Genomic DNA, 24,698 nt, shown 5'->3' on the forward strand with positions numbered 1-24,698 from the left:
TCACATTCTAATCTTCTCACAACAGTTAGCAAAGCCCTCGGATTGATTGTTTGAGACAAACGATCTATACAGTGATCTAAATACGCCTGTTATTGGTCAGTATACTTTTAAAAGCCCACAGAAAAAGACGACTGACTCATAATATAAATTACCACTTTTGCTGATAACCATTTAACTAGTCCACAGAGCAAAAGCTTGGAACAAACGATGGAAATAGCATCTAGTGTTATTATTCCACACAGACAAAATATAATATATTATAATGACATGATGATATATATATATATACATATATATCATATATATGAGGAAAGTTCCCCAGTGTGGTAGCTAAAAGATACTAGCTACCAGCTAACACAATGATACAGGAATTATTGCAGGGAATTTCAAGCAAGGTTCAAAATTAAGCTCAAAAATCCTGTAATAATATCTGCTTCATTACATCTACGCCACATTTTTTCATAAGCGGGTTCCTTTCGTTCATTTGAAGGTTTGTCTTTAAACTTTTATAATAAAACACGGTTGGATCTGCTACATTTAGCCCCTGGCAGGATAGACCCCATATAATATGCTGATATTCAGATAATTCTCGTTAAAAATTGTGTACAAAATATTAAAAACATAAATAAATAAAGTAGTGAAAAAAGATCCACAGTATGTGTCCAAAGCAACCTGGATAACTTCAGGAGAGTGTTCTGAAAATGGCAGTGAAGGGAGAGAATCACAGAAAGTGTACAGCCAAGTGCAACGATAATCAAAATGCGCCAAACTTTCGCCTACAGTAGTATTCATAGCTAAACAATTTCTACCCTAACCTACTTTTTCGAATCTAAATATACAAAGAAGTCAAAGGTAAGTTCTGTGTTTGCTCTTTTCAAATGGGAAAACATCAAAACACTACCAAAGTGTTGAGATAAGCTACATATATCTTAGGTGGAGGTAGAAAGACATATTATACATATGTACTGTATGTAACATAATTATGTCTGAATCATAAAAGTGAAAAACTGTTCAGTATTATTTTTTTTGTTAAGACTGAATGATGACCTAATGTGGAGACACAGAAATCAGAATATATATATTTACATTTTAGATAAATGCAAAAAATTGTAAAAAGTGAAGCTGTGTGGCAGTGTGAATTTGCTCCAGTGTGGTTGAATTTGGCACAGTGTGTCCATTAAAGTTTCATATCCAGTGTGCATATGCTGAGACGGGGTGGATTTTGCTCAAATGACGGTGCTGAAGGTGTTGTCTCAAGCTTTTCCAGTCTCTCTCTTTCTGCCTGTCAAATTCTCTTTCTCTCTCCACTTTCACACCACTGTGCTCACAGAGGGGTCTGACAGGTTGAGCTGGCCGGTAATGTCCGTAGGATATGGCTACAGATGAGGAGGAAACAGAAAAAGGGAAAGTAAGTGCATATATATTTGCATAATCCTAAATATGCACTTGTTCTCCCGTGACCGGTATTTAGTTCATGTTGTTATGACGGAGGCGATCTCTCCACCCACTGCAAGCCATGTTTATCTGTCATCTAGAATAAGTTGTCTGTGATTTAAACACAGACAGACCTCCTCAGACTGCATTGTAAGGTAAATAGAGTGAACAAGGTCACAGATTCATTACTGCACAATTGCTTTCTTAAAGGATCATTGCTCACGCTTACAGTCCTAAATGAATATGCTTTCCTAAATGGGCACCGTATATCACATGCGAAAATGTCTACACAAGAACCCTGTAATGGCACAAACGGGAGCACTCTGTCTCCCAGCCCACGGCTAATCATTTACCTGACCTAGAAGTATTGTCTCCATAGTAACTGTCCTAATGAAATATGACAGCCGGACCGATATGCAGCACAAGGTGCAGTTCATTTCAGTTCGACACAGGTTTCACCACCCGATAGCTCTCAATTTCTCTGAATCTATAGTATTATTACACGGAAAGGTTTATTTATTGTGATACTCTCCACATAGGAAGATTTTACACTCGTCCATATCGTCATTCCAACCCTGGATGATTTTATTTGTTCTGTGGAACACAAAAGATGATATTTTAAATAATGTCCCAGTGCCCCCCCCCCCACCCGATAATTAAAGTATTTTAATTAATGGGCTAAAACATTGTTCAAAGTGTTTGGCAGAAGAAATATAATCATACAGGTTACGAGTAAAGGATAAGATTAAAATTTTTGGGTGAACTGTCCCTTTTATTCGCTGCACCGTTGAAAATGAGTTATCTATAATCATATATCTCAAAAGAAGTGGCTTTAGTGGGTGTTGTGATACCCTCAGTCAAGTCAATTCCGAGGCATAACCACAGCGCTCCCTGTCTACAAACAGGGAAACAGCTTTAGAGCACTATTCTACAACAACTAGAAGTATCATGCTGGTAGAGGAAGAGAGAGGCAGTGTGGCATGTGGTGTGGACACCGACATTCAAAACACCATTCAAATCCATTTATAAAAACACTGATAGAAAAGAAAAGGATGATTAGGACTGTGATGGGTAAACATCAGTTCAAAAAGACATTTTGGCACTGTTTAGCTAGTAGACTTTGTGTTTTTAATCTGCTCCTATTCTCCTTTCATCTTTGGAAAATGCATTTTGAAATCATATCAGGTTAATGAAACACATTTTGCACCCTCACCTCTGTAAATGATTCAGACCATCCAACTGAAGGAGAAACCAACTGAATTTTTAGCGACATGGATTTGGATATTTTTTTGTAAACCATGAACCATACGAGCTGCCAATCAGAATAATCTCTCAAGTTGAGTGTGCATGCAACAAAGCCCCAGGTCAATCATTGCCATACCCAGAAAATGCCTAGCGTGCAATTGAATAAAAACTCAGTCTAAACCAATTAAAGTAATGCAATGAAATAGTCTGTGCTTGCACATTTGTTTGTATTGAATCCTCAGTCTTATTAAACCTGTGGGACCGAAGAAACAGTGCGGAGGCGTTTGTGTGAATGAACTCATCTGGGAATCTAACTCTGAGAGTTCAATACATTGTAAACGTAAACCAAAAACCCATCTGAGCAGCGTTTCCTGAAAATGAAAAGTGTTTATTTTTTTATTTTATTTTTTTTATTCATAGAACTGCAAAGAAAACATTGGATGGTTAAAAATAAAGAGATCTTGGAAGTGCAGGCCTGCCAGGGGAACAGCCCAGGTTATTTTAGCGTATCTCGTCTTTGGGTGTTAACGGCAATACCGTGCATCGTGGGAGGCGTACAGGGTGACTTTGTGACAGCAACCACATAAAATGGGTCAATAAAAGAAAGATGAGGTACATGGAAATAACGGTTACAGGACCGAGCGGTGAGAGGAGAGACACACGAGTACACATAAAGAAAGGGAAAAGAAAAGCATAAAATAAAGTCACATCCAGGTTAGGCATGGGAGAAAGACCAGCACAGGCGCTAAGAAGGAGAAGCTACCTCGCCCCCTCCTGCAAGGTCAAACCCACAAGCCCCCCAAAAAATCTGGTCCTCGGTTCCCTTTACACACTTTCCCTAGCAGCTAGATCCCTGATTGGGCTTTCCCAACAGATGTCTGGATGGAGTATAGATGGCTGACTGACAAACATGTGGCCATGACTGTAACTCCATGTGTGAGGGTGAAGAGAGTCTGAGATGAGACGTTTGTTTTTGATAGGAGAGATGAGATGACAGGAGAAGGAAGAGAGTGAAAGAAACAGGGCAAGCCGAGTAGGGAGAGAAAGAGAGCGAGAAGATAGAAGTACAGGCAGGGCGTCATTTTCTTAATCTTCTTACCGTGTCTTTGGACGACCTACGTCTCTTGATGTTGGAGGCCAGGTTGGTACTGATGGACCTAAAAGAGGCTTTCTTTTTGGGGTCGGGCTCTGCTCTACCACTTTTCCTATCCTAAAATAAATATACAGTATATGTAGAACAATTATTTGTGCTCTCTGGAAGAGCGTGTTTGGTTTCCAACCATCACCACCCACTTTGAATACTGAAGCTACTGAATGGTACTACCCTGCTAATTTTAGCGCTTATCACAATTAACATGGCATCTCCTGTCCACACTCCATCTCCATCTTGGCTGTGAGTCAGAACAGTGCTTTCACACACCCACAGCGCTCTATATGGAGAGAGGACACTGGCATAGACACTCTTAAAAATAAAGGTGCTTCACGATGCCAAAAAATAACAAATGGTTCCATAAAGAACCTTTAAAATCTGAAGAACCTTTCTATTTCACAGAAGGTTCTTTGTGGTGGTAGAAGGTTCCTCAGATTATAAAGGTAAGAAAGAGATGGTTCTTAAAGAACCTTTGACTTAATGGTTCTTTGTGGAACCAAAAAATGATTCTTCTATGGCATCGCTGTGAAGAACCTTTTGAAGCACCTTTATTTTTAAGAGTGTAGACTGGGTGAGAATATATGCATAAAGTCTTACTTCGACTCTTTAACAATCCTGAAACTCTAGCGAGGGGAGGAGGACTGCCGTGGATCGTGTGATCAGACCACACTCATCCACAGTTCTGCAACTCCATAAATGGAAAGCCAAAGCATTAGCAAAGCAAAGAAAGCAAAATGAACGTAGAATCGGATGGGGAAAAAAACAGGCTCCGTTTTGAGAGGGAAAAGATGTTCTATTATTTCAGGGAAAATGAACAACTCATCAATAAACAGTCGAAACTTAACACAGTTCCTTGGCATTATACCCCGGTGAGGGGATAATGGGTATATGAAGGAAGGAGAAGGGGATGCGCGGGCTCATAAGAAGAGACGAGTGAGTCGGGAAGGGTTGGTGAATTCAACCAGAAGACATGCAATACATGGAACCAAAAAGGGAATGCAAAATGAATGACATGACAGTTGACCTTGGCTGGCACCGTCACTCCCTCATTGACTAGCACATTTAGACCATGTTTCTAATGAGCGACTCAAAATGTGGCCATCTGCAACTGCACTTTAATTTACAGCACTGCATGAACCATTTTAACACAATAAGGATAGGGGATATAAGATTGGCGCAAAAATTCTATTTTATAGGTTTTGTTCTCCAAAAAAGGTCTTGAATCCAAAGCCAACCAAAATGCTTCTGTAAAGTAAAGTGCATTAAACAGTTTTTTTGTAAAATATTTTTTCAATTCCTTCAGCATTTGTGAATAATTAGTCACTGCCTGGTTCTTTCAAACAACATTGTAAAAGAGACAAGACACAAAAAAATGCCCACAGTAAGATTTTCATTTGTTTTCACATAATACATTCTGGTTTCTATAGAAAGGGTGACCGTACAAGCTCCTTTAACCGTCAGTGCTTTCATCCATTGCATTTCAAAGCCCTGTGATGAGGTAGTGCCTCTGGAGTTGGCAGCTAGCCCACATCACATGGACTCCTGATCTGCTCCTGGCTCGCTCTGGTTTGAAATGCAAATGCACCCAGGGCAGATCTGTCTGTTCATGCATTCGGAAAGCAGTTGTGTGTACGGCTTTTGCATACATTGCACGTGCACCTGGAGTAAGCGTGCCGGGATTTGTGTGGAATATTTGATTTGAGCTTTCTGGGAGGAATTATTCATCGGCACTCTGTTGCCATTAGCGGCAGTTAAACATCCATGTTTGCCCGCTCTGATGGGGATTACATGGAGGCTCATTTGCAATTTAATTATATAAGCATTATTTTTCTTTTACTCGATAAAACAGTAGGAGGAAAATCCATCAAAAAGACCTCGTTCATGGTAATTTGTTCATCTCAAATTATGAGCCTTCAACAATGCCGGACCTCTGACTTGAAGTGGGCAGGACATGTGGGCGTATTATCCATGCAACATTGTCTTGTGACTCAAGTAGGCAGTAAAGCCGAAGGTTAAAACACTTAACTCTCTATAACATGAATCTCTGATGTGTGAAGTAAATCAGATTGCACTGACACTGGGTTTGCCTTGTGGTGAAATATGTGCCTGCTAATAATGGGTCTAAAGTAACAAGGCCATGCTCAATGACTTGCATCCCATTAGGAAAAGTAATCTCACTTCAACAACGCACTAACTTTCAAAGCAGTTCAGAGCTGTAGTTACGTGTTGTGCAAGCCAGCCAGGTTTAAAGTCTCAAACAGGCTGACCTTGTTACTTTCCGCCAACATCCGGGCATCGTGTTGGCCTGTGACCCATTGTGTATGGATACAGCTGGAGGCCAGCAGCGGACAGACACAGATTTGTATAGGGCGTGAGGACGCTTTGATTCCTGCTAGAGCCCAGCAGGGCCATTCAGCCGGCCTGCTCAGCATGCATCTTCCTGACTCCACAGCAGCATCACAGGCTCCTTTAATGCTTGTGTATGTGTATTTGTCAAGTTGCTCAATAATAGCAGGCTGCAGGAGCCGCTTTATCATGCTGTGCAGTTCGATTGGATGGTAAGAAATGTGTCTTTGCATGGATCTGCAGTGAAACACTCATCATTATTATTATGAAGGAATTATTGGACACTTGTCTGCTGTTGCATGGACATATTAATGTTAGGGCCGGTAACCTCTTGTTTTTTTTTTTTTTTACCTTGAGGCATTTTTGTACTATGTTTGTTATGTTCATTTAGCAGATATTTACAATCAGTGTACTGTTTTATCAACAGAACATAACTGAATTATACTTTGCTTTCTAAGAGTATTAGTGCTTTATTATTGGTATGATATTAAGCAGGAACTTAAAGTTTTTGATGCCCTTTTATGCTATGTGAGAAAATGATTATGCATGATATTTTTAGTCAAACACCTTGCTTCCTAAAATAAATTATTGGCTTTTATTTTGTCTTTGTACTTTGTACTTTGTGGAAAACATTTAATTTGTATTAATTTCACTTGACATTGTTATATCTTCTTTTTGCAATAACAAAACTAATTTTATAAATATTTCACAATATTATTGTTAAAATATATAAAAAATATTAAATACTTCCTTGGAAAGCATAACTTCATAGCATAACAGCAGTGTATAATTTCTTTTTCTCCACACTATAAAAATCTCTTCATCTTTTAATAGTCAGTTTCACAGTTTACTTTATAGGCATCATATTTGGGGATCCTTGGCATCAGAAATAAAATAAAATAATCTTAACCTTTTTTTAATTGTGCTCTTTTTACCCCTTATTACTTGTACAACATCGATTCATTAATAGTGTTCAGCATGTATTAAATATTGACAAATGCCTTTGTTCACTGCACCATTTTCTGCTCACTGCTTAATTTATTCCTTATCATGACCTTTATGTCGCATCATGACAGACATGCGACTAGAAGAAATCTATGAGACTTCTTTGTTCTGTGACAGAAACCACTGGCCTGGGAGCTGGGGGGGGGGGGGGGGGGGGGGTTGGGAACAGCTGTACCTGTAAGTTCTTCCTCCATACGTTAACTGCTGCAAAAGCCAGCTGCATTTGCTTCCTGCGTGCATCCTTGTGTCGTTTGTACGCAATCTCAATGAAGATGAGGAAGATCCCGGCGACGATGCCACCAGCCACCAACATAAACACGCCTGTGTGATGAAAAATACATTTCCTAATTTCTTCAATGTGACAAAGAGGGCAACAGACAGAGACTACTGATAAGGCCTATTCACATTGACAGAGATGAATTTTCCATTTTTGGCAACATGCTTCATTGAAAATGTGTGATATGTAAATTGGTGATAGTTGGTTTTATTTCAATGCAAATGAGGCATGATGTGGCGACTACTGATCTGCCGCCTGAGATACAGCTGGATGATACAGTCAAGTAAAACCCCTACTAGCAACCAAAACCGCAGAGACTCAACGACCTTGAGGGATTTGATCGTCGTCAGTGTCAACAGCTCTTCAGAAAGCAAAAGGGATCCTGTGAGAGGTGGATCATACCTGCCATATTCTCGAAAGTGAGCGTGGCTGGTGCATTGCTTCTGGAGTCACACTCTTGATAACGGACCCAGGTTTTATCCAAGTCCTCCATGAAGCCATTCTCATGGGAACTATTAGTTCAGAGACCCAACACATCAGTCAAATGAATAACAAAGCGTTATTCCAGAAATAGAAACAGTTGACAGATTGCAGCAAGCCTAGGAATTAGCTGAGAGGAAGAGAGAGAGAGAGAAAAAAAGAGAAAAACAAACAGAAGTATAGCTGCGCACTGTGGATGATTAGTCTTGATTGAGAATACCTGAGGATGGCCAGTGAGACATTTTGCTTCCACGGGCTATCTTTACGCATCCCAATACCGAATCCAGAGCGGAAGAACAGCTCGCCTGTGGTGACCAGGTCACATTTCTGCGAGGCCTCAAACTCCAACACTGCTGAATCCCATATAAAAGCGTGGAGTTTGCTATGGGTAGAGAAAATATCCATGAAAAAAAAAAATTTCTTTCCCTATTTGCTATTATGCTCATCTAGGCTGCATCATTTGATATAGTAAAAACAGTAATATTGTGATATATTATGATTTGTAATTTGAAGCTGAATTTAAAGCAGCCATTGCTTTATTTGGTCCTCAAAAATATATTTCTTGTTATTATCAGTGCTGTTAATAGTTGTGTTGCTTAACAATTTCCTCAGGATTTTTTGATGAAAGTTCAAAAGGATTTTTCTTTGTAACACTGTAAATATTTTACTGCCACGTATGATCAATGCATTAAATTTCAAAACGTCTTAGAATTTTGTTGTTCTTTTGCTTTAATGAAAGAAGCAAACAAGCTGCATTAACTCCACATGTTTGTGTGAAACCTGATGATTCATTTGATGCAGCATGATTTGAGAATGATCCAAAGAACATCTTGTGCTTCGAGAGGAAGCAAGAAGATCTGTCTGTACAAAGAGTCACACGATAAATGACACAAAATAACTTATTTCATTAGTGACCTAGAAATTATTCACAATCTTAAGTAATATTTTTCATGTCACAATGTTTCTTTGTTAAATCCCAAACTGTCTTTATTTTCAACTTTAAATGAGATTAAATTAAATCCTAGTTTGTCATTGTCTCAGACATCTGGATTTTTACAACAAAAAAAAAACTACTTTTTATACCAATGCCTGAGAACTGGCATCTTCTAAAAGGCGATAAGTGGAACTAATTCCTGGAGATTATAGAACTCCAGATGTTAAAAATCAGTAGGGAAAATGTATTAAACACACTGGCAGTCTGCCATCTGTTCCCGTCTTGGCCTTGTAGTGAAAGTCCTTCTTTAACATACAGCTCCCCCCTGCTTTGTATTCAGCATCAATACTGTACTGAATCACTCTAACAGGGGTTTAGCCTCTGTCTGCTCTTTATACTGACTGGTAATTTAGCTTTCTGCTGCCCAATTCCTGCCATCCATATCTATGCCCAGCCCCTGTTTGAATATTAAAGATTTAAAACAACATCTTCCAATAAACTTGTCCTGACATATCAAAAATAGTATTATTAGTGGAAACTCTTGATTGTTGACTGACTTGTCTCGCACGGCCTGGATGGCTTCAGCGGCGCTCTCATAGTTGTGCTTTTCCATGTGGCGGTACATGGTGCTTAGCTCAACTTGGCGCCGGAAGTAAATGTCCACTGAGCTCTGCTTCACTGTGGCGTAGATGAACTTGTCTGATGGGTTTCGCAGCTGAAATACAAGGTAACAGTGGGACCATCTGGATGAACTCTGATAAATAGGTGCTAGGCAAGATAAATGTATTCAGAACTTGATGAATAATTAAAGTAAACTGGTCTTTGGTGTCTGCAAAATCAAAAACACGGGCTTTGCAATTACATGAAATATTTCTGAGAGGAATAGAGGTAAACCAAGGTAAGCGTGACCTAAAAATGTTCACTGAAGTCTCTGTTTCTGTGCATCTACAACTTTAATTAAACACATTTGTAAATTTATCAATAAATATCTTATAAAATGTAATTAAATCCTTTTTTCAATGTTTAAACCCAATCCTTTGTAAATGTTCAGCCCACATGACATAACTGACATGACTGTTACGATGAAACAAGGCAAATAAAAATAACCTTTGGGAACGAATGACCCGTAATTATGTGTCCTCGCCACGCTTAATTATATATGTGGTGTTTTTATAGCGTGTGAAATGTGAAATCTCAGTGCATGGTAATTTAGAGTCTTATTTGATATTCTGTTGTATAACATGTAAAGCTGCTTCATACTTAGCGCTCACCCTAGGGTCGTTGATGCCGGTAATGCGCTCCTCAGGCCGATCCAGCACTAGGAAGGCTGCCAAATTGGCAGTATACGATGCAACTATAATCATAGCAAAACCAGCCCACACCATACCTAAAATCCTTGCTGAAAAGCTCCGAGGGGCACCTGTGAATGTAAGCAGAGAGGTGAGAGCGATAAAGAAAATTATGCTTACTGCACAATCAATCAAACACAAGAGTCAGCAATATTTCCACCTCGCAGCACCAACAGACTGAATAATAATCTTATTGCTGATGTCTACCTTCTCCAATGCCGGAGTTCAGAAGTACACCCCAGGAGAACCACATAGCAGAGGATAAGGTGAGGGCATCTTCTTCTTCCTCTTCACTATTTACTTTAAACCTTCCAAACGGGCTGCACAGCAAAGTGCATATCAGTCAAAGACAGATGCTTTTAAACTGCATCTAAAAAATGTTGTTAACCTTCCGCCAAACTTTTCATATCTTCTGTAATATCTTCTGCAAACTTTCTTAATACCAGGCTACATTCTACCCCATAATCTACCCCATTAAGGTGTTATGCGTGTTACAAATATTGTTTTATTACCTGAAACGGTCTAATAGGTAGAGCATCACCGCCACAACATGGACCGATAGACCCACCAGTAACCACAGAGTGCTCTGAAAAGGCTGCATGAACGAGTCCAGTGTACTGCGTGGTATTTCCTGCAAAACAACGCAGCTTTATCCAACCCAACAAACACCACCCACATTGCCACATGCTTCACCATATGGAGCATCAAATGGAGTCTATATCTACAATGGTCAGGGGGTGTATTAATAGATTTCACTGTACTCCAGAGTCAATTGATTTATCACAGAGTTTTCTCAGTACAGAGATAAGTCCACTTCAGGGAATTTAATTAAATCGAGAAACTGGTATACTATTTCTGTCCCAGAAAATCATGTTCTCAGAGGATTTTTCCAAAAATTAATTACATCTCAGATACTTTATTTGAAATTGAAGTTAAAAACTGAAATGAAACTGACACCAGATCTTGCTTTTTTTTTATTGGCCTCGTGGGATAGAGCAGTTTCCAAGAGAGAGTTCATCCAAAAAAGAAAACTATCTTTTTATTTATTCAACTTAATATTATTGCTAACCAACCTGTATTACTTTTTTTCGTTTTTTTGGTCATACATCCAAAGTCAGTGGGGTCCAGAACAACACTGGATGCCATTAATTTTCATTGTATGGATCAAAAATATCTATATTTAAAATGTTCATTCTTGAATGAACTGTCCCTCTAAAGCAAACGATGATCAGTAGATCATCTAAGGCTCACCTTTTTGACAAGTATTGTGAGCCCCTGGTACTTGAACGGTTTTGAGAACTCTATATACTGGGCTCGTTCATTGTTGATTGTAAGTGGAGCCACGATCATGTCTGCCAAGCCACTCAGGAGCTCTCCCATCATGCCATTCCACTCCTTCTTGTTGCTGTTATTTACCTGTTATCATGGAAATGACTTTTAGCATTTTTTCATGGATACATGGACTTTACGTTATGTATATTTCAGCAGATTCTTAACAGCATCTGTGAAGAAAGACTTGGAAATGTGCAGACAAGTCTAGTTGCATGACCTTGGAAAAGATATGCAAAGCTTCAGACTGGTGAAGAATCAATAAAGTTATCGTAATACTCACACGCTCCTGAGTGCCAAATTTGCCATCGGCAACTAAATGCACTTCATAAGTGAAGTTCATTGTCATTGCAAGTTTGATCAAAAGGTCAATGCAGAACCCATAGCAGCACTGAGGCACTGTGGGGCGACCTATAGAGTTACACGAGACTGTCAGATCTGGACAAAGCACAACTTAATTTCAACAAACTGTATTTAATATAACACATAATACCTACCTGGAATGGTCTCATTGGGGCCAGTGCAGATCACTTTTTTGATCAGGACTCCATTTACAGTGTGCTCTTCCTTACATGTTCCATCTCGTAACGTTGGTTTCACGTAGACAAAGGGCTCTTGATGAATGGTGACAATCTATCAAATAACATGAGAACTGAATGTCAATGCATGGTTTTCGATTTATTTATTTATTTAAAAAAAGCATACATTAAAAACCTCTGCTATAAAGTACCTTTAATCTTGTTGACATCTGATAACCTTTTGGCTTTTCAGTCTCTCCTCCTGGCCAAATAATCTTCCTCTGAGTGTTCATTACAACCTGAAACATAATATCTTCCTGTCAATAACTGTCATTTAATTTTTATACTGGATATAGTTGAAGTTGAAAGGAATACTGACAACTAATGTTTTTCACTGTATATGTAGGCTCCTTTTTGCACAGAAAAAAAAAGAAACTGCTGTTCATTGAAGGTTCATGAAACTTAATACTGTAAACTTACTGTAATGTGTTACAATGAAATTGCAATTTAAAAAAATTACAAAGGGTGCTACTGTCCAAACTGTTTAAATAGCAAATGTTTGCACTGAGCGGAAGGACAGCTTTTTAAAAAGACTGCGCCGATTTCATACTTGCGAGCCATTGTAGACGCCCACTTGCACCAGCCGGGTTTTCTGGTAGTTCAGAATGCTGTAGTGGGCGAACCTCCTGTCTCCGTCATCATTAAACTCCACGCGGCCTGTCAGGCCATCTGGATACTTGGATGACATCAGCACTCTAGTACACCAGAGGGGGTTTTTAGAAAAGGCACAAAATGCTCATTTAAACACAAAGGAAGACATTGGCGATGACTGGAAGTAATGAAAGTTTACCAGAAATTCAGAGATGGAGATGCAGGTATGTCTTAGAAAAAGACATGACGATAACTAGGGAAGAGTTAGGGGATGCCGTGTGGAGTCAGATGGCATGTATAATGTGCAGGCACAGACATAGGAGAACAGAAATGACACCTGTAAGGGTCTCAAATTGGGTCTCAAATGCAAATTGGTACCACCAGATTTCACAAGGCCAATGTAAGCAACAACTTAACAGGCTTGATGTGTCCTTGCACTCGCTTATTACTCTGTTTGAGGAGTCAAGGTGTGGTTTTAGATGTCAAAAGCTAGTGGTTTCAATATTTGTGGTGTGAACGCTTCCACTCTTGTCAGTGCCAGACCAGTGGTAATGTATGATAATGCATGACAGCAAATGGATGGTTGGTTGGAAAGCTAGCGAATGCTAGCCAGCGCTCATCCCTGGCCTCACCGTTTGAAGAGTGGGCCAGTCTTCCAGATGTTTGTATTGCCAACACAGCCTCGAGGAGGCTCTGTGATATTCTCCTTCTCAAAGAGCTCCTGAATGGACTGGGCCACCACAGCCACGGCATCGTAGATGTGCGCAGACTCGTTCTTGCCATTGATAAGCTGAAGGCCGAGCAAGCCTGCCCAGTTGACAACATTACATGGTGTTGGCCAATGCCTCACAACACGACTCAAGAACACGTCAAGGCATACTCGTAATAAAGAAATGCACACATTGCCAAAGAGAGAAACAAACGTGCATTGCATATGACCGACAAATTGTCTCAAGACAGACAGAAGGACTGTGAAAGTCATGGGGGGTCAGGACAGGGTCATCACTAAGCAGAATGGCGTGAAGTTGAACACAGATGGGTATATAAAAGAGCCGGGAACAAAGAAATGCAGTTGTCGCTTACCATCATATCCACACCTCAATGTGGAGGTAGCAAAAGCACCACTTATACATAAACTCATGACAGCCAAACCTTAAAAATGTATGCACATTCAAACCAATATGGATTACCACAACTCTCTATTGCATCATTTGTTGTCTACTGAAAGAAAGGACAAACACTCAAAAATGAAACAAATTAAACATTAGACATAAAGCACAGTACAATGAAGAAAGAATCACTGTGTTTAAAACCTTTAAACATGGAGATGTTTAAACATTTAAACACGCAAGAACAGCACAGACACTGATTCGTCGGTGGGGATTGCAAATTGTAATCGTATAAAAAGCTTAAAAGGCAAACATGTTCAGTTTGTTAAGAAGCCTGGGAGAGAGAGAGAGAGAGAGAGAGAGACAGAGAGAGATAGAAAGAGCGGATGAAAATGGATAGGATGAAAAGTACATACCATCTGGGGCTTCACTCAGTGCTTTACCAGACATCTCCCTTTCTCCAACCAGCCAAACATAACCAGAGCCTGTCATATTGAGCTGGCGCGCTGCTTTGTAAATGGCTGCAGCTTCATCTTCACTGTGATTGGACAAAGATTATTAGTAATAGACTGTATTAATTGGACTAAACACCTCAAAATTTAATGTTATGAGCAGGTCTGCATGGATTCTGTGAGTGCAGAAATCTGAGAATCAGCTATACTACACGTTTCTTAACATATTTTTATGTTAAATAGATTTGAAGTCACCAGCAAGAATGTAAAAAAAACATTTTGCCATGTTTAAATCATTACGCAGTACGCCTCAGATTTCCCCCAAGTCAGTCTGCATATTTTGTGTGGGCCTGATTATGATGAGTGACTCATGAAGGGCAGCGAAACTGTCTGACATTTTGAAGCAATCTCTTGTTAACAAATTAGACGTCGGCTCATTTAATCTGAAAACACCTAATTAAGTTTTTGTACTGAGGCTGGACATGTTACCTTTATTACAATCATTTTTAATATATTTTAATGCATCAACTCTCTGAAATGGTTCTAATATATGCAGTGCACTGAGAATGTCTTTTAAATTCTGATTAGATTCCTTAATCTGAACTGAAATTTGAACCGAACATGATTTTGGATTCTGAATGCAAGGAAGTATATATATATATATATATATATATATATATAAAAATTATTTTTCAAAAACTGTAATTCACTATAAAAGTTACATTTTCCAAAACAAGAGTTGTCCATCTTGGCTTATATCATATCATATCATATCATACATTATAATTTATTTAACAAATTAGCTTTTTTGACCAGGGGCTGTATAACAGAAACTTCCTATCTTTAATTTTGACTTGATGTGAAATTGTTTCATTTCCTAAGTGAAATGACCATGGTTACTAAACAAATAAGATAGGATTTAAATTAGGATTTTTCTGTAACACAGCTCCAGGATAGAACACTTTATTTCCCAGAATGCACTACCTGAATTTCTTTGGCTTGCAATTTACTAACTCCAATCATAGTCCTATCATTCCACTCCATTTAAATTCAAAATCAGTGTCAGTTTCCAATGAGATGTGACCAATGCATTTTAAAATTCCACCTGAATTAAACAGTAACACAAATATCTTTTCAGAATTCTCAAACCCAAGCTTCACCATTTTTGCCAGGCAGTCTTTTGGCTGGCCAAATGTATTATTCAGTAACAATAGCGATTAGCAGTGATGGGTTAAACAGTGGAGATGAACTCACCTTGCAGACAGGATGATAACTCGGGCCTCTAGCTCTTTGGCTTCCTGGAGCAGAGCCGTCAGATTTGTGTCTTGGCTGAACAGGAGCACTTTCTCTGCCTGGGATTAGGACACAACATTAGTCAAGTAGTTGACTCATCCCCGCCATGAACCATGCTCTTTGCGCGCTTGCGTTTTTTTTTTTTTTTTTTTTTCTCTCCTTTTTCTTTCTTTTTTTTTTTTTTTGCAGGGGGGAGGGGTTTTAAAAAAATGAAGTAAAAAAAAGTTTCTGAGATAATCAGCTTAAATGAAAAAACTTAAGTAAGCTTGGAGCAGGTAAAAAAGTTCAGCATTTTCACATGCAAACTCAAGGGAATCAAGATTCCAAGGAAAAACGTGCATGTTAGAGGAAGAGTGAGAAGAAGATTGATGCAACCGGAAAGCAAAAAACAGGTGAAGGAAGGTGGTGGTGGTGGTGGCTTCTTTCCCAACCAAAAACAAAAAATCAACAAAAAGGAAGAAATGCTGCAGAAAGGTGGGAGTAACATCTGGATAGTGCCTGTCCCACACGACCAGATCTCCACGCACGGTCAAAAGAATAGACTTGCAATCTTGCTGGCTTCAATACATGCATTCCTTTACACATAAATAAAAAAGTGAGAGGTGGGGGAGCGAGTTTTTGTATACGCTTTAACAGAAAAAATAACCCATTCTCGATTGAAATCATAAAAAGAATCCAAACAAATAAATAGACGTGCTGGCAGGATAAGGATCTCTGGAATCGGTTTGTTGACTGTTTGACTGCTTTCTAGTGGCTACTTTCAGATAACTTTTGGGCGGCGTGCATTGACCATGCAAATATACCTTGGGTCCTCGCTTGTTGTCAAAGGACAGTTGGTCGAGGTTTTCATAGTTCCTGTTTTTACTCTGATGAATAATGTGCACAGAGAAAATATGCAGACACAGAATATTATAAACAGTTATAAATGGTGCGCAGTAAAGCATTCCAACAAATCTCCACTTTTCTGCTTCAAATTGGGAAACTCTATCCTGGGGCTTGCAAAAACATCAACAAAGACTACATGGAGCAGACAACCTTATCTATCCTTGCATATGGCCTGAACATGCACGCTATTATTTCCATGACTTCTCCTCCTTTAATTATTTTCTTAATATTTCTTTTTACTTTAACCTTTTCACTTGAATTTGATTAAAACACTTGCCCTGAGTGAGTGCGCTCCTTGCTTTAGCAAAATTAATAATGAGCGCTAATGCCTCTGTTTCGTTATAATGCATTGCTGTTTTTTAACGATGCAGTACATTCAAATGCAACCTAATCCCATCCATTAATTTACATTTCTTTGACAACCTACCATAAAAGAACATCAGCTACAGTCCATGAAGCACAAGTTGCTGCCACAAGACACTTCTGTCTAGACATATGGCCCGGAATAAAATATTTCAAGCACTCTATCTAGATAATGCACATTTTTCACATTCAGTCACAGAATCTTGATTGCCTATATTTTTTATGTTTGTATGTCAAGTATTTGTTGCTTTTGAGAGCCAAAGTAAAATTAGTAAAACTCTCCTAGATTAAATGTATGAACACGGATTATTCGAGATAACTTTTTTATGCATTTAATCCATATTTGCAGAGTTAAGATTTTTTTTTGTCCCTGACTGTATAAAAAAAAGCCTGTTTGCCCCCTAAACTCTCAACAGACTGAGAAAAACAGTTGTTTTTCTTGTATATCAAAATGGCTTTAAATTGCAGCTTTTATATACAGCCATCCAACCGTGTGGACAACATACAGGCACGGTTTTATTTTAATAACTGACACAAGCAAAAGACTTTCATGAGCCCTTCTACTGATTCCCAAAACAGTCTGAGAATGTGCATATAAAAACAGCTGGCCTTGGGGCTGCCATTACTGAAAATGACATTGCAACGACATTGCGGGTGTCCTAAAAATACAGTGCCATGCTAATGGGTTCAGATCCCGATGAAATGGCTCTTTTCACTGAATAACAAATCATTATTTTGTTCAAAATTAGACATTGCATATGTAACCTTTCATTACTGGTATACGTATGTGAACAAATGCAAATGTTGATGAGGTTTAATGCTCACATGGTGCATAACTACCTTCAGCTTCAAATTTATTGTACATTTCTTTCTTACATAATGTGAAATATTGAACAGCACAAAGCTGCACAAAGAGAACAGTCAATAAATCAGTAACAGTCTGTGGCTGGGAAGAAATGCAAAATGACCAAATCCCCTTGCCGTTGATATTTTGCACAGCCCCAGACTAAGTCCCTCATTTTGCTCCTGTTGTGGATAGACAAATAGGAAAATCTGACTATGGTAAAAAGCAATGTGAGATGAGTAGAAAAGTACAAAGTTTTGCAGATAAACCACTTAAGACGCTGTTGATGCCTCTGGCATAAATAATGTTAGCCAATGGAAAGAAATGTGTTTACACAACAGAAAAAAGGAAACATTTAACATATATAGAGGACCTCTGTGATATTGATTACAGGAACACACTCTGACTTACACACACACTCATTTACACGCTGGGCCCTGTGAGTCGGCAGCACACGCATCTCACCTTCGTCTCCCTTTCCTCCAGCAGAGTTTCCAGTCTTTTCTGTGCCGCTCTGCCCTCGTGGTCATCACTCACAATCAGGATGATGTGATTCCACTGGAACTCACGCATCATGTCAAACCACACTTGAGCTTGGTGGGAATAGGGTGGCACCGTGCGCAGAAAGGAGAGGTGGATGCTCTAGATGGACGGTTGGGGGGAAAGAACTGGTGAATCTCAAAGGCCCGAAGCAATTTCAGTTCATTAGGATTTAATCACTTTAACTGTAATTAATTACAGATGGATCCAAACATCACTTCTTAGCATGCCGAGATGCCATAAGGCAAAGAGTATAAGTGATTCTAAAAGAGGCAATCGATCACAACGCTATATGCAGTATTTATGAGAGTTTTTAATTAAAAGTCTAAAAAATGACCACACTAGAACTAAAAACGAGTAAACATTTGTCACATTATTCTGTCCTGGAGGAAGATTAGAAAACCATGGGTTCCGTTTTTCCCAAAAGCATCGTAAACCTAAGCTGATCGTAGCTCCATTGGTTTCAATGGGTCTACGATGTACTTAAGCTTACAATGCTTTTGGGAAACGCAGCCCTGGTGGTGGACCGTCACACAAAATTATATTTTCAGGGCTTTGCTACACTATATCCTGCGCAAAAAAGGTTTTCACACTTCAAAACTCCAAGCAAACCATATTAAAAAAGGTGAGATGACATCTGCAGTGGAACGCAAGCAGAATTTCTGTCTGGAATATAATGAGTCATAAACCAGCTGCTGGTGGTCTCCCACACTCACCTTATCAGAGTAGATGGACATGCGGGTGGTGAGGCCCACTACAGGGATACGGTAAAAACCAGCTGTGTAGGACACCGGAGTTGGAGTAAGATGGTCGTTGGACTGGGGTGGGTGGCTCACCAAGATCGCATACACCTGAGGGCATGAGGATCAAAGTGAGCAGAGAATCTGACAAAGTTTTGTCACTTGTTTTGATTTTGTCACTTCTAAACTACACTTTAAAAAGGCCTCTAATCCATCAATCAATACAAATACTAAATGAATGAATGATACAAAGTATAGTTATGCAAACCTACTTGATCTACTAAAATCTGTAATAGAAAGATTGATAACATAACACTTATAGTAACGAATAGTAACAGTAAACTAGAAGACCATATGATTCAAATAATAATTGTTGCCAAACAAATACTACTAAGCTGAAAAAATAGGACAACAAAAATAACATGACATGAACATTAGCTAAATAACAAGAAATATAATTGAATCACAATATTACATGACTTATTAGATTTTAATTGGTCAATTGTGTCGTTTGAACGTTTTGATATTTCATAGACTGCGTTGCAAATTAACGGTCCCTACGTAGTATTTACTACAAAGCTCACTGTTAGCATATGTCGAAGTTCACTACTTGAAATACAGCATCTTCGAGCACAGATGAAACTCCAGTTGCGATGAAAGGTTGGTAAATGTACTTATTTGCTTTTTGCGAACCAATGTAGCTATATATGCTCTTCCCTAAACAGCGTGCAGGCCCTGAGCTAAACGTAGGCTATATGCCTCTGCAATTTGGAATCTCGTTTAATATGGAGTGAAGTCCTCTTTGTAGGGCACTATCAGGCATGGACGCAATCGCTCATCCGAGTAGAATCACGCGCTCTCTCGTTTCATAGTGGCGCGAAAAATCAGCGAAATGTTCTTAGCGGAAGAGAGATCATTTACAGGTAAAATTCAAATCAATTTTTTTGCGACCTATCTATTTATTTGTGTGTAGCCCACACTGTATATGATAGGCGGGATACTGTACGGTCATCTGGCTTGATTGACAGGTGATCTGACCAATCGATAGATAAATCCGCTATTTTGCCCGACAAACAAATCAGATTAATTTTGGTGGAATTAAAATTGAAAAATGTTGCATATTGACTTCTTTCCGCTGCTGAAATTAAATACGTTCTGATGTTCATTCCAGTTCATTTTGTGATTTAGGTAACGTTTAAAATGAAAAGATGATCGGTTCAATTGCCTCTTGAATTGAGGCGCAACAGGTCTGTCACGACACAATAAAGACCCACAAAACGGTATTTATTGTTTGAATTTCTTAAAAATGTCAAATTGTTTCATACTATAAGTAACCTGCGCTGTCTTGTCTGTCGGGGAGTTGTCAGTTTTCTCTTTGCTCCGTGAGGTTTTTATTTTACTGCGCGAGAACATGGTGTGTAACGTTAGTGAGAGAGCGCCATGGCTTGTCGGATATAGCAACAGTAACTAAGGAGGGCGGGACGTTGCGAAGGGTCTGGCTAGATTATCACTAGTTAGCATAGTAATGTTGGTAACTGATAGCAAAAATGATAAGAAACAAATATTTAAATAAATATGTTACAATAATTTGACATTATGTCCTGTCCTGTTAAATATATATATATATAGATTGTTTTGCCTTGCCTTGCCATTAACATCATGGTTTTTAAGTGTGTGTAAGGTTAGTGTTTTCCATTAAATGACCAACATTTTCCAGAGGGTTATAGCCTACACAACGCATAACTTTTTCAATTTGTAACCTATGAATTGACGCATTTCTACACTATAAAGCAATTCTTTAACCTTGCTGGAGGAGCCGGATGACAGCGAAATGTCAGAGTGTTGATCAAACATGGTCAGTTTGGAGTTAGTTGTCATGAACAGTATGTGCACGCTCGGGTCTGTGTAGATGGGTGTGACTTGGATGGTAATCCGTGTTACAGCGTTGAAGGCCATAATCTCTGCTTCCACCACCGTGTAATAATTTGCTAGAGCTTTCCTCGCAGAACAAAGCAGCTGTTATCTACGAGACTGGCGCCATGTTGGCCTCGTTTTACGTTTTTCAATAAAATACAAGCAGTGGACCAACTGTGATGCCATGGCGCCTCATAGAGGGGTCAGTTATATTACCTTAAATGTTTTACTCATGCTTGAATTTGTATTCATATGTCTCCACATGAATCACAGGTTGTCTCATATCCTAGGTAGCCTACTTTATTTCATTATTTCAGGCTCAGTGCATGTAACCTCTGAGCACAGCCTTACAGCTTTCCCATCACAGCAGTGCTCAATCATCGGTAAGGTCAAAATGGACCCCGGATCCTGTTGAATGTTTTCTTTCGTACAATGTGCTCTAAAGTCGAGATTCGTTGCAGTGTTTGCCTTTGCAGAATACAAAGTTGCAATAACTAAATTTGACTGACAATACCTTTTCTTAAAAAAGAATGCAGGTATATGATTCTTTTAAAGATTTGTATTTCTTCGCGTTTACCAGAAACACTTCGTACAAACAAAACAAATATATACAATAAAACATAAATATATAAAATAAACATATAAAAATTAAATTAAATAAATTGACAGCTTGATTTAAGTATCTGACAAAATACATTTAAAATAGTCTCCTGATACTTTAAAATAATGATGTATATTAATGTATATTAAATGTTATATTAACAAGACAGAGCCATCCGAAACGGTAACCTAATATGATAGATAGATAGATAGATAGATAGATAGATAGATAGATAGATAGATAGATAGATAGATAGATAGATAGATAGATAGATAGATAGATAGATTGATTGATTGATTGATTGATTTATCTTTGCAAGAACCAATAAAATAAAAAATTCAGTCACCTGGTGACTTCGCACTTCAAAATAAGTCAATAGTATCTAGTCATTAAGATAAATAGAAATATATAAAGATATATGCTTCTGTAAAGAATCAAACATCGAAAGCATTGTGTGACAAAGCACTTCAAAACATATATTTTCAAAGATTTTATTATAACGTCAAAATGCTTATTTTCTGAGTATTCGCATGAGTTGAAGAGACTGGCTTGCGAGGGTTACCTGGTTAGAGATGAGATCCTCACACACGGAGAGTGCCATCTGGATTGCGTTTGGTTTATGGGTGACAGAAATAGCGTTCATCTTGAACTTATCTTTGCCGTATATATTGTTGGCTTGGGTGACAGCGTCTTTGAACACTTGTTCATATCTCTTCTGGCTCAGGACAGCTCCGATATTCACAGTCTTGGGTTCGCATCCGCCTCTCGCACAGGAGCACGAGATGAGGAAGGCGAACAGAACCAGACGCATTTTGCCCTGGATGGCAGAGGAGTCCAGCTGAGTGCCCCGTGGAGGATGCGTGTCGATGCCCGTTGATTAGACAGATCCGCTCTCACTGCGTCCTCTCCAGCAGCACTGGAATGCGATCGCCTCAGTCTACTACTCCGCAGAGGAATGGGCTTCACTCATGAAACCCGTTCATATTCAAGAACCATGTCAACACGCCTTTGAAGAGAATGATGCTCGCTCCTGTTGATAGTCGCCTCACATATGCACTCTCTCTCTCTGGGGAGAAGGTGGGAAAATCAGTTTTGCAGTAATCTTGCAGTCATCTGCGCTCACTTGTCCCACTCTTGGCGTGATTGAATCCCAGTCAAGGTTTTGTCAAGGGTGACCTGATGCTCTGTGAGAGACGCTGTCCTTGGTGCTGAGAACTGAGCTCGCACACTGATGCGCGCGCACTCGCAGATTACGCCTGATATCACAGAGCTGTCTGTCACGGTCGAATAGACTTCAAAACATTTGCGTTAATGCGTGGAAAATCGCAGGTCATTACTGTACCTTGTGATTGAACTAATTGGACGGATTTTCTAACGTTTATGTGTAAGTCACGCGAAACCAGTAAGAAGTGCGTAGGCTATTAGTTTTGTGTAAATTATTGTACAATTGGCATATAAAAAAAACATAGACTGAAAGATGATCGTTTCCTCATATCATGTATTTTTGTTTATCACTTGTCCAGAATTTTCTCAAAAAGGGAGGCAACCAGTAGGCTATTTAAACAGACAAACTGCTTCACTAAGGTATCTTAGGATATATAATTTATGCTTTCGCATTAATCTTTTGATGACATTTAAATGTGTATATCGTTCGTTTCCTTTAATATGACACATTACAAGGTAATATATAGCCCTGCTTGCGTCTTTGGAAAAATCTTTTTATGGCAAATTGATTAATCCGTGTCGTTCTTATACATTCATTATTTTCTCGCCGAACTGTCGATAGACTTATTTTCTCTTCATTTAAAACAGAGAGGGATGCTTTTTCTCATAAAAAAATAATCAATGGGAGCTTGTCTCCATCTATCACCCGTAGATAGCTCCAGAACAGGCGCGTTCAAGTGCAATGGAGAAATTCAACGAGACACCCGTTACCAAGGAAACAAGCATCTCCGGCAAGTGTTGTTTTTCCAAACACAGTAACTTACAATTATGAAAACTGCGTTTTACAAGATAAATAGGACATGTGAAGGCTTTTTCTAAAAACAGTCTGTAAGAAAATTTAAATCAAACCTAGACATAATATATGTATTCTAGTGTGACGGAAAAGAAATGCATCATTTTGATGTTGCATTTAGATTACATCATTACTAGTGCCTGGGAGGACACTCATTATCAGGGATAAAACTGCAACTTAAATCAGACATGGATGGAATTTTGATTATAAAGGTCTCGTCTGGATACAGCAAGTACCAGACTTGTACCCGTATGTTATTATTTATCAAGTTTGCTCCTGGCAGGTGCTTTGATGTTGTCTCAAATCCAACCACTGCCTGAGATATGACTCAGTGCTCTGTGAAATATGATTTTTCTACTAAAAGTACAAAAAATTAATGGAGCATGTTTTACAAGCAAATACAATTTCAGTCTTTCTACTTCAAAATTTCACTTATTAATTCTTGCTGTTCTTTGTAATTAATTGTGAAATTTTATAGCAGTTCCTGAGTGAAAATTGTTCAGAATTATAAATCCTATATGCTATTTTTTTCAAGTGTAAACAGTGACTAAATTAGTTCACAATCATATGAATAGGATTTTCAATCCATATGCTTCAGAAGTATAAATGCCAGCACATGCACATATAGCATGCATACTGCGCTTTGCATATTAGTCACACTCCCACAAACACATGCAGAGGGGGATTTAAACATGACATCACTTGAGTGTGGGGCAGGAAACACAGCGATCAAATAATCTTCACCTTCTTTTAAGGACAAGCCTACTCTTATTTTATTATCTGTTACTTTAGAACAGTTTCACTGCACAATAAAGTGATGTGATCCGTAGACTCATTAAAATAACCTGAATCATTAGACAGCAATACACAGAGCACTGAAGTGTGGATCTCTGCGAGACAAGGGAATGTGGATGAGAGGAGATGGCAGCCGAACTGCTACTGAGATGCTTCAGGCTCTCAATAAATGATACCAGCAGAGTAAGTCTCAAACAGGCTCTCAGCTCCCAAAGTGTCAGATTGGATCATGGAGTGGTGATGCACTGTATAATACATGCTGCACTGCTTGTTATCGTGATTTCACTAGGGTGGAACACTGATATCTATCTTCTACAAAAACTAGAAAGCAAACTATAACATGCATATATGCACATGAATTGGAAATATAAGCAAATCACTGTGCAGTCTTGCTACATTATTTGATATCTGAGCATATTTAGTTTTT

General features: G+C 38.8%; 1 protein-coding gene across 4 annotated transcripts; it reads right to left on the reverse strand.

Moving 5' to 3' along the window:
- Positions 1-624: 624 nt before the first annotated feature.
- Positions 625-22,719, reverse strand: grin1b (glutamate receptor, ionotropic, N-methyl D-aspartate 1b). Of its 4 annotated transcripts, XM_026211569.1 has the most exons (21): positions 22,022-22,719; positions 18,921-19,055; positions 18,130-18,306; positions 16,376-16,438; positions 15,534-15,631; positions 14,244-14,365; positions 13,351-13,525; positions 12,678-12,822; positions 12,280-12,366; positions 12,047-12,182; positions 11,833-11,960; positions 11,472-11,636; positions 10,733-10,851; positions 10,428-10,540; positions 10,143-10,291; positions 9,429-9,586; positions 8,158-8,319; positions 7,860-7,969; positions 7,356-7,501; positions 3,779-3,889; positions 625-1,376 (listed from the first exon to the last, which is right to left on the reverse strand). In XM_026211569.1, exons 1-21 carry the CDS (start codon positions 22,268-22,270, stop codon positions 1,311-1,313), a joined length of 2,814 nt encoding a protein of 937 aa, XP_026067354.1. In that variant the 5' UTR covers positions 22,271-22,719; the 3' UTR covers positions 625-1,310. The 4 variants fall into 4 exon arrangements, with proteins under 4 accessions (XP_026067354.1, XP_026067355.1, XP_026067356.1 ...); XM_026211570.1 differs by lacking the exon at positions 16,376-16,438 and having other exon boundaries at positions 22,022-22,718; XM_026211571.1 differs by lacking the exon at positions 3,779-3,889 and having other exon boundaries at positions 22,022-22,715.
- Positions 22,720-24,698: the final 1,979 nt, after the last annotated feature.

Source organism: Carassius auratus, chromosome 30, assembly GCF_003368295.1.
Source record: "Carassius auratus strain Wakin chromosome 30, ASM336829v1, whole genome shotgun sequence".
NCBI classification, from domain to species: Eukaryota; Metazoa; Chordata; class Actinopteri; order Cypriniformes; family Cyprinidae; genus Carassius; species Carassius auratus.

Coding starts and splice junctions, on each gene's coding strand:
- grin1b (XM_026211569.1), bottom strand. CDS start 22,270: ATGCGTCTGGTTCTGTTCGCCTTCCTCATCTCGTGCTCCTGTGCGAGA. Junction 8,320..9,428: donor ATCCAGGCCGTGCGAGACAA/GTCAGTCAACAA, acceptor CTCTACCCATAG/CAAACTCCACGCTTTTATAT. Junction 7,970..8,157: donor GTCTCACTGGCCATCCTCAG/GTATTCTCAATC, acceptor CTGAACTAATAG/TTCCCATGAGAATGGCTTCA.